We start from the raw sequence: 15,080 nt of genomic DNA on the forward strand, positions 1-15,080 counted from the left end.
CCTTTTGGATGTAACTCAGTATTCATTTTGTTAGTTGAAAATGAAAAGAAACAAGCAGTCACTTTTTCAAAAGAGATATTTTTGTGTGAGAACACAATGAACAACTTCGTATTTGTAAGGCATGAACACAATGGACAACGCGTCTCTGGGAAGGGACTTCTGACATACTTTACAAAGATCCATATTTCTCCGTGACCACTGAAGAGTTTTAAATGGGGTTTTCTGCAAAATGAATGTAAAAAGTTATAATTTCATACCCTGGAATAGCATTTAGTTTGTTTAATTATTTTGAAACTTATCAATGCGGAAAGTCCGATTGTAATCGGTCATTTATTTACCTCTTCATTTAACATCCCCCCTAAAAGACTAACAGCTCAAATATGGTATAATGCAACTTTATTGTGAAAAAATTGTGAAATAGAGGGAAAATTTGGAAATGACTGAAAGCAGTGATTCTAAAATGAATAACATATATCCAATTTCTATTCTTTCATTATCAATGTCTTCTGTGAATTATGTAATTTGATGCTTTTTTTCTATTAAAATTGGCTGAGACTGAATCAATTCCTGGTTTAAATATATTTATTTAAACTTAAGACTACCCTTAATCTCTTCAGTAAATGCTATTTTTATCTACTGACTGCAGCTCTGTTTACATGGGACAAGTATTCATGAAATATTTGCACGAGATAATCAAAGTCTGTTTTTTTACTTGAATCTGTTGGAATTATTCCCTGGTTCTGATGTCAAGAGCAGGTTCACCACTATTAGAAAAATATCACTCGCAACCAGGATGTGGATTTAATCAGGTGATTTATTCTTGGAAGAAGGAGGGAAGAGTTTGACAAATCCAAACTCAAAGGACTGTCTCCTCAGGTCTCAGTCTGACAGTTGTGGAAAAACAATGCAAGGTCTGTCTGGAACATAGTTATGTCTGTCATCCTGGGATCTGTGTTACTTTGGATTATGGCATATCTCTACCAAGGCTGCAATGGTTATTTTCTCTAAATGACAAGAGTTTAACACATGGCCGAGGCCTTGGTACTTTTCTGAGATCACACATGAATGAACACTTGAACACTGTCGAACTAAATTCATTCGAATGGCATTTGAGTTTTCTTAAACTTAAAAGGGTCATATTTTGCTAAAACTACTTTTATTAGTCTTTGGTTCATTTATTTGTGTATTTGGACCCTAATAGTTCATAAAGTTTGAATTTGAACCCTCCAGGTGCTGCAAAGCTATCTTTATATTCAGTTTGGCAAAAATCAAGTGGATTTCTACAACCTGTTTTAATTCCTGCTTAATTTCTTACGTCTATAATTAGTTATAGCAGGAATAACATTTGCACATATAAGGTCAAGACTTCAGATGAACATTTCTCAGAGTATGCCATAACTGTGTATCAGCAGAAGTGGTTGTAGTCCACACTGAAAATATGTCCAAACTTGGAGGCGATTACCTAAAATGTTCAGTTGTTGGTTGTATTAATGAGCACAAGTGGCTGAACGGGGTGGAAGATGGACCTGTGGAGTTGAATTAATGAAGAATTCAGACCCAAGCAAAGCATTTACAGTTTAGGTAGACCACAGGGAAATGTTTTAAAATGCATAATTCCATTTAAAAAAAGCAAAATATGATCCCTTTAACACACTTACAGACAGAACACTGTCCTTATAGTAGCTGTCACCCATCTCTGTATCATATAATAATGATAATAACAATAATGGATCAGATTTATATAGTGGTTTTCTATTAACACATACTCAAAGCACACACAGTGGATCCATTCTTTATTCACTCACACATTCCCACTCTGGTGGTGGTAAACTACATATGTAACCCCAGCTGCCCTGGGGCAGGCTGACAGAAGCATGACTGCCAATTCATGCCTACGACGCCTTCGACCACCACCGAACATTCACACATTCATTCAGAGTAGCAGCACTGGAGGCAAGGAGGATGAGATGTCTTGCTGAAGGACACAACGGCACATGAGTAGGACAGAGCAGGATTCCAACCACCGACCCTTTTGTTACTGGACAACCCACTCTACCTTCCAAGCCATGGCTTCCCCCAATATGATAATAATAATCATAATAATAATAATAATAATAATAATAATAATAATAATAATAATAATAATATCCATGCTACTTCATGACATGAGCCTCCTGACTTTAACCTAAAAACATTTTTTGACAACTTGGTAGAATCATACATTTTGTCATTTCTTCATCCTGTGCAACTGTGTTCATAAGTGACATAATAAGTCACAGTAAATGTTTATGTAGGAATACTGAAACCTGATATGATGATCAGGCCAGTTTATTGTTCTAATTCATGGCATTTCTTCCCTTCTGTAAACATTAGAGTCCAGATAACATCCAGTACTTCCCTTCTAAATTACAGGCAGAGGTACTGTATAGTTTTATGCAAATGCTAAAATAAGCTGAAGAGAAAACAGAGAGGTCCTCACATCATCAGACATTTATTAGGTCGAAGGAAAATGGAAGTTGATATACCGTGATGTCAAATCAGACCTCACCAAGAAAGTTAGGTTTCAACCAAATGAAGGAAGCAACAAAGAAGCGAGTGACAAAAATGTAAAGGATTATGTGGATAGTGTGAAGATTTATAACAACTACTGGGCAGAGGGGAACTCACCTCCTACAGTACAGGACAACACCACTGAGGACCAACAGCAGAGTATGTATATACACCTGTGTAACGGCTTATACAGTTAAATAATGTGTTTTTAAGCTCATCTTCATATTTGCTGTACAGATGAAGACAATAAGTCATTTAAAATACAGGGTGTCCCATAAGTCTCCATACATAGGAGACATAATACAAATGGTTCTAACATGTATTTCTTTATATTTCTTCTTTATAGTTCTTCAGCAGTGGAGGACACGCATTGAAATGTGTTCCCGACAAAATGGCAGTCATATAGAGCATATTATATAAATAAAAATGGTTTATGTCAAGAAACGTTTATTTTTCCTATGTGTGGACACTTATGGGACACCCTGTACATGACCAAGTCAACCAACAGTGTAAAAAGTAATGAGGTCACTCAATAGTTCTACTTAATGTCATTTCTTTTCTTCCCTTTTTGGTTAAATCTCACACTTCCCTCCCTCTAAAAAACAGGTAGATGTACTGCATAGTTATACAGAAGTCATGAACAGGACCTTCCATTTTAACTGGATTCATACATAGAGAGAAAAGGTGACATACTGTGATGTCTGAGGATATCTATGCCAAACCAGACCTCACCAAGAAAGTTAGGTTTCAAAGAAATGAGGCTGGCAATGAAGAAGAGAGTGACAAAAATATAAAGGATTATGTGGATAGTGTGAAGATTTATGACAACTTCTGGGCAGAGGGGAACTCACCTCCTACAGTAGAGGACAACACCACTGAGGACCAACAGCAGAGTATGTATATACACCTGTGTAACGGCTTATACAGTTAAATAATGTGTTTTTAAGCTCATCTTCATATTTGAGTATGGGTGCTTCTGTGAAACTGGGTTCATTTTGGTACCTGCCAGCTTTTTTAGACTCAATAATAAAAGAGAAATTTAGACGTATTTCCCCTGAGGATGTACCTAATGATGACCTCAGATAAATGCAAAAAAAAATTATACTCTTGCTCTGAGCCATCCCAAAATTAATGAATTTTTTTAACTAAAATATTTGGGCTAAAAATAGGACCAAAATTGGGACAGTGCATTGGATCTGGACAACATGGTTTGAAATGGTCTTATTTACCGCTGTTAAATTTGGTGATTCTTGTGGTTTTTCGAATCCAGACATGCAGATTTTTCATGAATCTCAGTCTCATTGTAGGTTTTGTGTGTAACCCATCGTGTCCACTGGCGTTACATACAGAAGCTGCCCATTTAAACACAAATAAATCATGAATGATTTTGGAATAGCGGTCATTTTTGTTAAACAGTCTGCTTTGCAAAATTAGTTCAATTCCCAAAATGTACCTGTGAGAGAATAAAAAGATATTTAAAACTAGAAAAGCACTCAGAGAGCGCAGATCTCCGCCAAGGCAGATCAGTCCTGTCCCCCGTCCCCCCCCCGATCACCACCAAAATTTAATCATTTGTTTCTTGCACCAGTATTAACATTTCCTGAAACTTTCATCCACTTTTTGACTTTTTGAGTTATCTTGCAAACGGACAGACAGACAAACAGACAGACAGACATACGCCGGCAAAAACACAACCTCCTTGGCAGAGGTAAAAATAGTAGCACATAATTTTTGTGTCCTTTTGACTTTTTCATGTGTGGATTTTTATACAAAAATATTGCAAAACAATTTAAAAATGTGTCTCATCTGAAAAATTGTTTCTTTTTTTAATCTCAGAAAGAATTTTTTTTTTTAAATAGATCCAAGTGTATTATATGTCTTATGTTTAAGTGTTTTGTTTATTTATTTTCTTCTGTTTGACATTCATGTTCGAAATAAATACATCAGTCAATCAATCAGTCAATCAATCAATCAATCAACCAATCAATCAATCAATCAATCAAAAAATAGATCCAAAGTGCTTCCAAACTTGCTTCATAACATTAGTCTGCATCTGGTTGGAATTTTTAACTCCCATGTCCTGTTCTTAAGTAAGTAAGTAAGTAAGTAAGTAAATTTTATTTATAGAGCACTTTTCACAGACAGAGTCACAAAGTGCTTTATCATTCAAATCAGAATCAAATTACGTTTACAGAGACCCAACAGAATCCTTCAGGAGCAAACACTTGTGATTGGTGACAGTGGCGAGGAAAAACTTCCCTTTAACGGGCAGAAACCTCGAGCAGACCCAGACTCCTGAAGGATGGCTGTCTGCCTTGACCAGTTGGGGTTAAAGAGAGAGAGAGAGAGTAAAGGAGGAGACAAGAGAGAGCGATAGAGATATAGAGAGACTGGGGGGGGGGGGGGGGGGGGGGGGCGGGATGACACATGGAGTATGTTATGATGAATACATAGTGTAATCAGTTTGTGGTGGTCCTGGGTCAGGTGGGAGACTAAAAAGCCTTTTTGAACAGGAGGGTTTTGAGGTGTTTCTTAAAGCTCTCTACAGAGTCCATGGACCGTAGGTGTAGAGGCAGGTCATTCCATAGACGTGGTGCCACAGCTTTAAAAGACCTGTCACCGCGTGTGCTAAAACAGGTGCGTGGAACCATCAGCAGGTGCTGTCCTGAAGACCTCAAGCTACGAGTCGAGCTGCAGGGCTGGATCAGAGAAGCAATGTATGCAGGGGCCTGGCCATGTAGAGCCCGGAAAGTTAGCACAAGAATTTTGAAATGATGACGATATAGAACAGGGAGCCAGTGGAGAGATTTAAGAATGGGAGTGATGTGGGTTCTCCTGTTTGTGCGGGTCAGAAGCCTGGCAGCAGAGTTCTGGACAAACTGTAGACGAGCCAGCTCCTTCTTGTAGGGACCAGTTTCATAAAAGCACCCATATGTAAAAGAAATTAATACTATTTTTAATAATTATCATCTGTTTATTTATGTTCATAGTTAATTCTGTCGATGTGAATTCAGAGAAGAGAAACTACGTCAAAACTGCTTTACTGCTCTTGGGACTGCTGTGTTTTCTCCTCCTGGTTGCTGTCATTGTCTTAATGAGCATCAGTAAGTTTTTGATCTTCATTCAACCAGTGGAAATACTGAGCCCAAATATAAAATATGATACATGGTGTAAATATGTAATCCTTGGTTTCCTGTGATTCAATTTCATTCAAGGCATAGCCAGTTGGCGCTCAGAAAGAAATCTGAGAATGGAGCTTCAGGAAAGCAATGGAAATTTGGAAAGGTCTAATCAGAACCTGACCAAAAGGAGCAGACTGTTAGAAGATGAGAAAACCAACCTGACCATTGAGAGAGACCAGTTAGAGGCAATCAACACCAATCTGACTAAAGAAAGAGATGAGTTGCATAAGCAGCTTCTGGGTGAGTAAATAATGATCTAGAACTTTTTTGTGAACTTGTTTCCCTCAGCTGTAATATATTATATTTTATACAAAGGTATTCATGTTTGTGCTGGTTATTTTTGTAGAGGCATCTTCTTGTCCTGATTTTTGGACAAGGTTTGGTGGTCATTGTTATTTTATTCCCAACTCAAAAAAAAACCTGGCATGTCAGCAAACAGGACTGTGAAAACCGTGGTGCAACACTTGCAGTTGTATCTAATGAAGAGGAACAGGTGAGTTCATGTCAGATGGTGGATTGAAAAATGAAAACTTGCCCTTTTTGTTCATATTTTTGTCAGATGCAAATGTCAATATATTCCTCACAAACTCCAAAAATCCTACTGCTGTCACTGTCATGAATTAGTGGTTATATTTGTTATTGTTTATCTCTAATGCTAATTTCCAATACACGACAAAGGGAAATATAGAATTCAAAAGGAAGAGTCCTCCTCACTGACTTTTACAAAGTCAAAACAAAAATAAAACAAACACATTAAAAGATTTCAGTGACGTCTGAAAAATGACAAAATATGGAGACAAAAATAAGCATATGAAAGCAATGTTTTTTTTTTGTTTTTTTTTTTACTTTGAACTGAATTTAAAAAAACAACAACAACAACAACAACAACAAAAAACAGTGCTACTTTTGTGACTGTTTCCAGATGAATTTTTCTGTAGATTTAACCTTTCTTAAATGATTTATTACCATTTATGATAATATTATCCTCTGTATTTTTCCTTTTATCAGTGAAAATCATGTATTTTCTGATATTCAATTTACTGACCATGTATGTGATCATAAAAGCTCAGCATAAGTTCAAAAGTTATTAAACCAGAAACACAGAAAACTGAAGAAAAAGTTACATTTTCAGCAAAGATATCAATAACTGAATGTAAAAATATGCATCTCCATCCACTGTCACTTGTCAAACTCCATGGGTTTTACTGGTGAATCAATGCTGTAGAAGATGACAGTATTTCCACGTTCAGTACGGAGCCTCTGAAATGGGTCATATCTGATGACCATGAAAAGATGACAAACTGTAATTTCACACTGATTATTTACATGTATTGATAGGATTAATGGATCAACAGATATTAAACATTTTAGATCAGTAGATGGTTTTGGTCACCAGTGGCTGTTTGGGTCTTTATGGGTTAAACACTTCACAGTACGGAACAATCCTGTTTTGCTGACAGTATAATAATAATCATTGTTAATCAGTGTTTTAATTTAACTGAAATTTGATCATAAACCTCATTAGTTTGACGTATGTTAAAGTAAACTTGGAATCCTTTTTTTGTCTGAAGGTCAGATCCCCATATATCACATACACAGAGTACAGAAAGGAAGTGAGGAGTGATCTCTCTTCCACAGGACAGGCCTTTAACTCACAGCTGACTTCAGTACAATGGAATAAAAATCCACATTTATGAACCATGATGGCTCAGCAGCTACTATAAGGAGGAAAGCTGAATGAAAATAAATCAACCATTACTGACTAATAATTTCTTTGTATGACATGCAGAGATTCATCAGCTCATTGAAGCGGCGTTTGTGGATTGGTCTGAATGATCTTGAGGAAGAAGGTGTCTGGAAATGGGTCAATGGAGAAAATGTTGGCAGAACGTAAGACTCATTTTTTCCTGCTTGTGGTACATTGAAAATGCAGAGAATATCAGAACACTGTGATGTTTAGTTAATTAAACCAAACCTTAATGCAGGGTTACAGTTTGTAACGACTTAAAAAAACAGAGATATACAGACATACTGATGTGAAGAAGATTAGATCTGATGTGATTTATAGCAATGATTGTGTCTTTATAAATATGTAATGGAATGTTCTTAAAAAAAACAAGCAAACAAACAAACAAACATAATTCTATGTTTAGATTGATATTTTTATTCTCTGAAAGTACAGATGGAGTTTGTCTTTATCTCTTCTGCAGGTACTGGAAACGTGGACAGCCGGATAATTGTTGTAGAGGAGAAGACTGTGGTGAGCTTTTGGGTCAAGAGAAGGACCCTCTGATAAACTGGAATGATCGATCTTGCAAACAGGAAGAATTCTTCATCTGTGAAAAGGCATTTCAGTAAAAATGTATTTGACTCTTGTGACTGATTTCACATTTGTCTTCTTCTAATGCATGTAAAATCAGAGTCAACCCCCCCAAAAAAAACAAACAAATAAACAGAAATGTTACCTCACCTAAAAACAAAATAAAAAACATTTTTAACAACATTCAAAGACATTTCTATTTTGCTTTACTTTATACATGTTTAGCATAAGGTGCTGATCAATATACCCCAAAATTTATATGAATTAGTGAAATTCTGTTTGTGTTAAAACCTCTTGCAGTGAACTACATAAGTAGTGGCGGTGGTTTGTTTACAATGGATGGTTTTTAATAAGTTGTACAGATAAATGACCATGTGGCCATCGGGGGCCCTCGTCAGCGAGGGGGCCCTAGGCAGCTGCCTACCTTGCCTACATCATCCCGGCGGCTCTGCATACAGGTACATGTACATGGTGTTACACAGTGTAGGATTATGTAGGATGATAAATGTATGTACTATGAAACCTCAAATGTCCATGGAAAAATTCGTGGAGGCCACGCGTTCACAGTGCGCACGCCCCTCACCTGGGCACTTCATCTCTGTGGTGCAGTGAAGACACTGACCCAGCGCTGCACAGACCACACCCTTAAAGTCAGGGTCTACTGATGGAACAGGGGCCGCGGGCCCGCGGCAGGTGGATAATGCATCTGATTACCGAGGGAGGGGTCCGCGGAAACACCGAAGCGGACCAGACCTCCGCCTCTGCTTCCTCCGTGCGCATCAGGTGAGAGGAGGAGAGAGGAGGGGAGCATCAGAGCTCAGGCAGAGGGAAGCGGGCGGGGCTTTGGAGGGAGGCAGGTTGTTCATGTTCAAACTTTTACTAAGTGCTGTGAGAAATACCACATCGGTAGGTATAGCTTTAAAACACAAATATGTAGTTTTTAATCAGCATAGAGTAGTGATTGTATTTAGTATTACCCAGTCCTGAACAGTCCTGCTCCCCTTACAAGAACAGTCAGCAGTCGACATATGACTGTAAATTTACAAACAAAAACAAAACAATAAACACATTAAAAGATATCAGTGATGTGTAAAAAATTGCACAAAATGTGGACACAAAACTGAACTTATGAAAAAATTAAAAACTGATTGTTTTTACTCGAAATTCAAATACTTCACAGTACTGAACAATCCTGTTTTGTTGACAGTATAATAATAATCATTATTAATCAGTGTTTTAATTTAATTGAAATATGATCATGAACCTCATTAATTGGATTTATGTGAAAGTAAACATGGAAATCCTTAGATCTCCATATGTCATACACAGAGTATATAATGGAAGTGATTGAATCTCTTCATACACTTTCACACACAGTTTATTTACATAGAATGGGATAAAAATCTAAATCGAGGCTTTTAGGGGGAATGTTAAATGAAGAGGTAAATAAATGACTGATCACAATCGGACTTTCCGCATTGATAAGTTTCAAAATAATTAAACAATCTAAATGCTATTCCAGGGTATGAAATTATAACTTGTTACCTACATCTTGCAGAAAACCCCATTTAATTTAGTTCAGTGGTCACCGAGAAATGTGGATCTTTGTAAATTAGAAAAATATCACTCGCAACCAGGATGTGGATTTAATCAGGTGATTTATTCTCAGAAGAAGGAGGAAAGAGTTTGACAAATCCAAACTCAAAGGACTGTCTCCTCAGGTCTCAGTCTGACAGTTGTGGAAAAACAATGCAAGGTCTGTCTGGAACATAGTTATGTCTGTCATCCTGGGATCTGTGTTACTTTGGATTATGGCATATCTCTGCCAAGGCTGCAATGGTTATTTTCTCTAAATGACAAGAGTTTAACACATGGCCGAGGCCTTGGTACTTTTCTGAGATCACACATGAATGAACACTTGAACACTGTCAAACTAAATTCATTAGAATGGCATTTGAGTTTTCTTCCAACTTAAAAGGGTCATATTTTGCTAAAACTACTTTTATTAGTTTTTGGTTCATTTATTTGTGTATTTGGACCCTAATAGTTCATAAAGTTTGAATTTGAACCCTCCAGGTGCTGCAAAGCTATCTTTATATTCATTTTGGTAAAAATCAAGCGGATTTCTACAACCTGTTTTAATTCCTGCTTAATTTGTTATGTCCATAACTAGTTATGTCACAACATTTGCACATATAAGGTCAAGACATTGATATTTACTTGCTTTGGATGTGGTGAATGCTTGAATGGAATGAAAACACGTATACTATTTTCTGAAAGAAACAATCAATTGTAACATCTTCCTATAAAATCTGAAAAGTAGAAGTATAATGTAATGTCACAACCTTATCTTGGACAAATTCCACTGGTAGTTTCATAGGAAAAGGTGGAATAATTCAGAAATACCACCAGACGCCATTAAGTGTAATGATATATTTTTGGAAAAAACGAGATACCATATAATCATGACTAAGCTACTCATATGGAAAGGCTATCATGGTTTAATACACATATATACTGTATGTCCTACTAACAAAATGGCACCACAAAGGTTTTGCCCCCTTTGGTGGTACCACTACCTGGCCTGGCCCATGGACTATTACAGTAGGTTTATTCAATGGCTGATAGCTATGACTAAGCTACTACTCTGGAATGGCTATCATAGCAAAATATTATAATAATAATAACTTTATTTGTATAGCACCTTTAAAAACAAAGTTTACAAAGATCTTTGACAGAGGGCACAACAGCAGGATACACGAAGCAAGTAAAAACACTAAAACAGAAGCAACACAATTAGAGAGATGTATGAACAAGTTCATTATCAAACAGGATCAAATTAAAAATTTAAAATTAAGGGTAAAAAGGGGACAGACATCACATAAAAGCAAGTCTATAAAAATGTGTTTTAAGAAGTGATTTAAAAGATGTTACTGATTCCGCATTATCTATAGATATAGGCCATTTCAAAATGCATGACTAGAACTTGCCCCCTTGGGTGGTAATATCCCACATATCTGGTCTTGGCCCATGGACTACAACAGCAGAGTATGTATATACACCTGTGTAATGGCTTATACAACTAAATAATGTGTTTTTAAGGTCATCTTCGTATTTACAGTACAGATGACGACAATAAGTAATTTAAAATACATGATGAAGTCAACCAACTGTGTAAAAAGTAATGAGGTCCCTTTTTCTTTATTTTATTTTTATTTAACCTTTATTTAACCAGGAAGAAAATCCCATTGAGATTAAGAACCTCTTTTCCAAGGGAGTCCTGGCCAAGAGGCAGCACAACACATAGTTACAACATACAGTTACATCATACAGTTACATCATACAATAATTTACAGGACCAGTCAACCTATGTAAAACACGTGCAAGTCATTGAGTTATTCTCTAGCACTGTGAGTTTGAATTTAAAAGCATTCAGAAAGATCAGTTCAGTCAGTTTTCAGTCTCTTAGCAGCATATTCCCTGAGCAAGGAGCAGAGTACACAAATGCCCTTTTGCCCAGCTCTGTACGGGCCAATGGCACAAACAGGAACAAATGCTCATTTTATCACAGACAATAAAATTCACTCAATAGTTCTACTTAATGTCATTTCTTTTCTTCCCGTTTGGGTTAAATCTCACACTTCCCTCCCTCTAAAAAACAGGTAGATGTACTGCATAGTTATACAGAAGTCATGAACAGGACCTTCCATTTTAACTGGATTCATACATAGAGAGAAAAGTTGACATACTGTGATGTCTGAGGATATCTATGCCAACCAAGACCTCCCCAAGAAAGTTAGGTTTCAAAGAAATGAAGAAGGCAATGAAGAAGAGAGTGACAAAAATATAAAGGATTATGTGGATAGTGTGAAGATTTATGAAAACTTCCAGGCAGAGGGGAACTCACCTCCTACAGTAGAGGACAACACCACTGAGGACCAACAGCAGAGTATGTATATACACCTGTGTAACGGCTTATACAGTTAAATAATGTGTTTTTAAGCTCATCTTCATATTTGAGTATGGGGGCTTCTGTGAAACTGGGTTCATTTTGGTACCTGCCAGCTTTTCTAGACTCAATAATAAAAGAGAAATTTGGATATATTTCCCCCCAGGATGTACCTAATGATAACCTCAAATAAATGCAAAAAAATTATACTCTTGTTCTGAGCCATCCCAAAATTAATGATTTTTTTTTTTTTTACTAAAATATTTGGGCTAAAAATAGGACCAAAGTTGGGACAGTGCATTGGATCTGGAAAACATGGTTTGAAATGGTCTTATTTACTGCTATAAATAAAGGCACTGTGTTAAATTTGGTGATCCTAGTGGTTTTTTGAATCCAGACATGCAGATTTTTCATGAATCGGCAGTCTCTTTCCTGGTTTTGTGTGTAACCCATCGTGTTCACTGGCGTTACATACAGAACCTGCCCATTTAAACACAAATAAATCGTGAATGATTTTGCAACAGCTGTCATTTTTGTTAAACACTCTGCCTGGCATAATTAGTTCAATTCCCATAATGTACCTGTGAGAGACTTAAAAAAAAAAAAAAAAAAAAAAATAGTAGCGCATCATTTTTGTGTCCTTTTGACCATTTCACGTGTGGATTTTTGTACAAAAATATTGCAAAATAATTTAAAAATGTGTTTTATCTGAAAAATTGTTTCTCTTTTATCTCAGAAAGTATTTCTTTTTAAAATAGATCCAAAGTGTTTCCAAACTTGCTTCATAACATTAGTCTACATCTGGTTTGAATTTTTAGCCCCCATGTCCTGTTTTTAGGGACCAGGGGCTCGTTTCTGGGTTAAATAGTGAACACAGCTGTTTGCGCACCCTTCAGCACAAATAGTGAGCGAACGAGGGGTCGGCGAACGCAGAGGCTTAACGGACGCAAAATCCATTTCTGCACTCGCTGCGTTCGCTAAGCCATCGTTCGCTCATTATTTGCGTTCAAGGGTGCGCTAAACAGGTGCGTTCACTATTTAACCCAGAACAGCGCCTCCGCTCCTGCTGTTTCCAGTCATGTGACAGCATTATGGTTAGAATGAAGAAGTATTAGAGGATATCTGTGAGCCCGGATCTGTGACTTCCTCCCTCACCCTCACCTGTCTGGATGGACCTCCTCACCCTCATCTGACTATAGATGGACCCCCTCAGCTGTCTGCATGCCCCCCCCCCCACACACACACACACACACACACACACACACAATGAACTGAATTATTTACTAGGCCTGTAACGGTACACGTACCGAACCGTTTCAGTACACACCTGTTCAGTTTGGTACACAACTGTACCGAAACGGCACAGTATGTTGAGAAAAAGAAAAAGGAACGAAAGACATTGTTTGATGCGGAACTTTAAATCCGCGCAAGTGCCACACGGCCCAAAACGACAGAAGTGAAGTGAAATGAAGCTACAAGAATACATCCTCCTTGTAACGCTGAGGTCCATGTTAAAATCAGCTCTGGAACGAGGGACTGGGCGAGCACACACTTTTAACCAACTAGCCCAGAAACGGGACAGTGCATTTTGCGTTGCGTTGGGGTTAACGAACTAACGCACAAACGCATGTTGCATTACGTTAGTTTTTAATGAACAAAGAGCGAGCCCAGAAACGGGAAAGCAAAAAATGCGTTAAATGGACACATTTTGCGTTACGCTGAGCTTAACGATTTAACGAGCTAGTGCAGAAACGAGCCCCAGTTTCATAAAAGCACCCATATGTAACAGAAACCAAATACTATTTTTAATAATTATCATCTGTTTATTTATGTTCATAGTTAATTCTGTCGATGTGAATTCAGAGAAGAAAAACTACGTCAAAACTGCTTTACTGCTCTTGGGACTGCTGTGTTTTCTCCTCCTGGTTGCTGTCATCGTCTTAATGACCATCAGTAAGTTTTTGATCTTCATCAAACCAGTGGAAATACTGAGCCCAAATATAAAATATGATACATGGTGTAAATATGTAATCCTTGGTTTCCTGTGATTCAATTTCATTCAAGGCATCTCAGAGAGAAATCTGAGAACTGAGCTTCAGAAAAGCAATGGAAATTTGGAAAGGTCTAATCAGAACCTGACCAAAAGGAGCAGACTGTTAGAAGATGAGAAAACCAACCTGACCATTGAGAGAGACCAACTGGAGGCCATTAACTCTAATCTAACTAGTAAACAATACCAGTTAAAAACCATTAACTCCAACCTAACCAGTGAGAGAGACCAGTTAAAGACAATCATCACCAATCTGACTAAAGAAGGAGATGAGTTGTGTAAGCAGCTTCTGGGTGAGTAAATAATGATCGAGAACTTTTTTGTGAACTTGTTTCCCTCAGCTGTAATATACTATATTTTATACAAAGGTATTCATGTTTGTGTTGGTTATTTTTGTAGACGTATCTTCTTGTCCTGATTCATGGAGGAAGTTTGGTGGTCATTGTTATTTTATTTCCAACTCAAAAAAAACCTGGCATGTCAGCAAACAGGACTGTGAAAACCGTGGTGCAACACTTGCAGTTGTATCTAATGAAGAGGAACAGGTGAGTTCATGTCAGATGGTGGATTGAAAAATGAAAACTTGCCCTTTTTGTTCATATTTTTGTCACATGCAAATGTCAATATATTCCTCACAAACTCCAAAAATCCTACTGCTGTAACTGTCATGAATTAGTGGTTATGTTTGTTATTGTTTATCTCTAATGCTAATTTCCAATACACGACAAAGGGAAATATAGAATTCAAAAGGAAGAGTCCTCCTCACTGACTTCTACAAAGTCAAAACAAAAACAAAACAATAAACACATTAAAAGATTTCAGTGACATCTGAAAAATGACAAAATATGGAGATAAAAATAAATGAAACCAATTTTTTTTTTTTTTTTTACTTCAAACTGAATCTAAAAAAACAACAACCCAGTGCTACTTTTGTGACTTTTTCCAAATGAATTTTTCTGTAGATTTAACCTTTCTTAAGTGATTTATTACCATTTATTATAATATTGTCCTCTGTATTTTGCCTTTTAT

General features: G+C 37.0%; 2 protein-coding genes across 4 annotated transcripts in view; both read left to right on the forward strand.

Annotated features, from left to right (window-relative positions):
* Positions 1–15,080, forward strand: part of LOC115417766 (uncharacterized) — a 56,814-nt gene that overhangs the window by 14,564 nt on the left and 27,170 nt on the right. The window contains exons 13-19 of the mRNA XM_030131817.1: positions 3,276–3,443; positions 5,766–5,972; positions 7,943–7,992; positions 11,815–12,001; positions 13,841–13,954; positions 14,066–14,344; positions 14,451–14,596. Of these exons, the coding sequence (XP_029987677.1) occupies positions 3,276–3,443; positions 5,766–5,972; positions 7,943–7,992; positions 11,815–12,001; positions 13,841–13,954; positions 14,066–14,344; positions 14,451–14,596 (1,151 nt within the window). The remainder of the gene's footprint in view (positions 1–3,275; positions 3,444–5,765; positions 5,973–7,942; positions 7,993–11,814; positions 12,002–13,840; positions 13,955–14,065; positions 14,345–14,450; positions 14,597–15,080) is intronic.
* Positions 2,516–8,197, forward strand: LOC115429363 (uncharacterized). Of its 3 annotated transcripts, XM_030148721.1 has the most exons (7): positions 2,516–2,709; positions 3,157–3,443; positions 5,541–5,654; positions 5,766–5,972; positions 6,079–6,225; positions 7,522–7,622; positions 7,943–8,197. In XM_030148721.1, the coding sequence occupies exons 2-5, from the start codon at positions 3,248–3,250 to the stop codon at positions 6,177–6,179; spliced, it is 618 nt and encodes a 205-aa protein (XP_030004581.1). In that variant the 5' UTR covers positions 2,516–2,709; positions 3,157–3,247; the 3' UTR covers positions 6,180–6,225; positions 7,522–7,622; positions 7,943–8,197. The 3 variants fall into 3 exon arrangements, with proteins under 3 accessions (XP_030004581.1, XP_030004591.1, XP_030004601.1); XM_030148741.1 differs by lacking the exon at positions 6,079–6,225 and having other exon boundaries at positions 2,518–2,709; XM_030148731.1 differs by lacking the exons at positions 7,522–7,622; positions 7,943–8,197 and having other exon boundaries at positions 6,079–6,538.

The sequence above is a fragment of the Sphaeramia orbicularis genome, chromosome 1 (genome assembly GCF_902148855.1).
Source record: "Sphaeramia orbicularis chromosome 1, fSphaOr1.1, whole genome shotgun sequence".
NCBI classification, from domain to species: domain Eukaryota; kingdom Metazoa; phylum Chordata; class Actinopteri; order Kurtiformes; family Apogonidae; genus Sphaeramia; species Sphaeramia orbicularis.

Bases quoted from the DNA above. Each gene is read 5' to 3' on its own strand.
- LOC115429363 (XM_030148721.1), top strand. From the start codon at position 3,248: ATGTCTGAGGATATCTATGCCAAACCAGACCTCACCAAGAAAGTTAGG. The intron at 3,444-5,540 runs GTATGTATATAC...TTATGTTCATAG, and splicing joins CACTGAGGACCAACAGCAGA to TTAATTCTGTCGATGTGAAT. The intron at 5,973-6,078 runs GTGAGTAAATAA...TTATTTTTGTAG, and splicing joins GTTGCATAAGCAGCTTCTGG to AGGCATCTTCTTGTCCTGAT.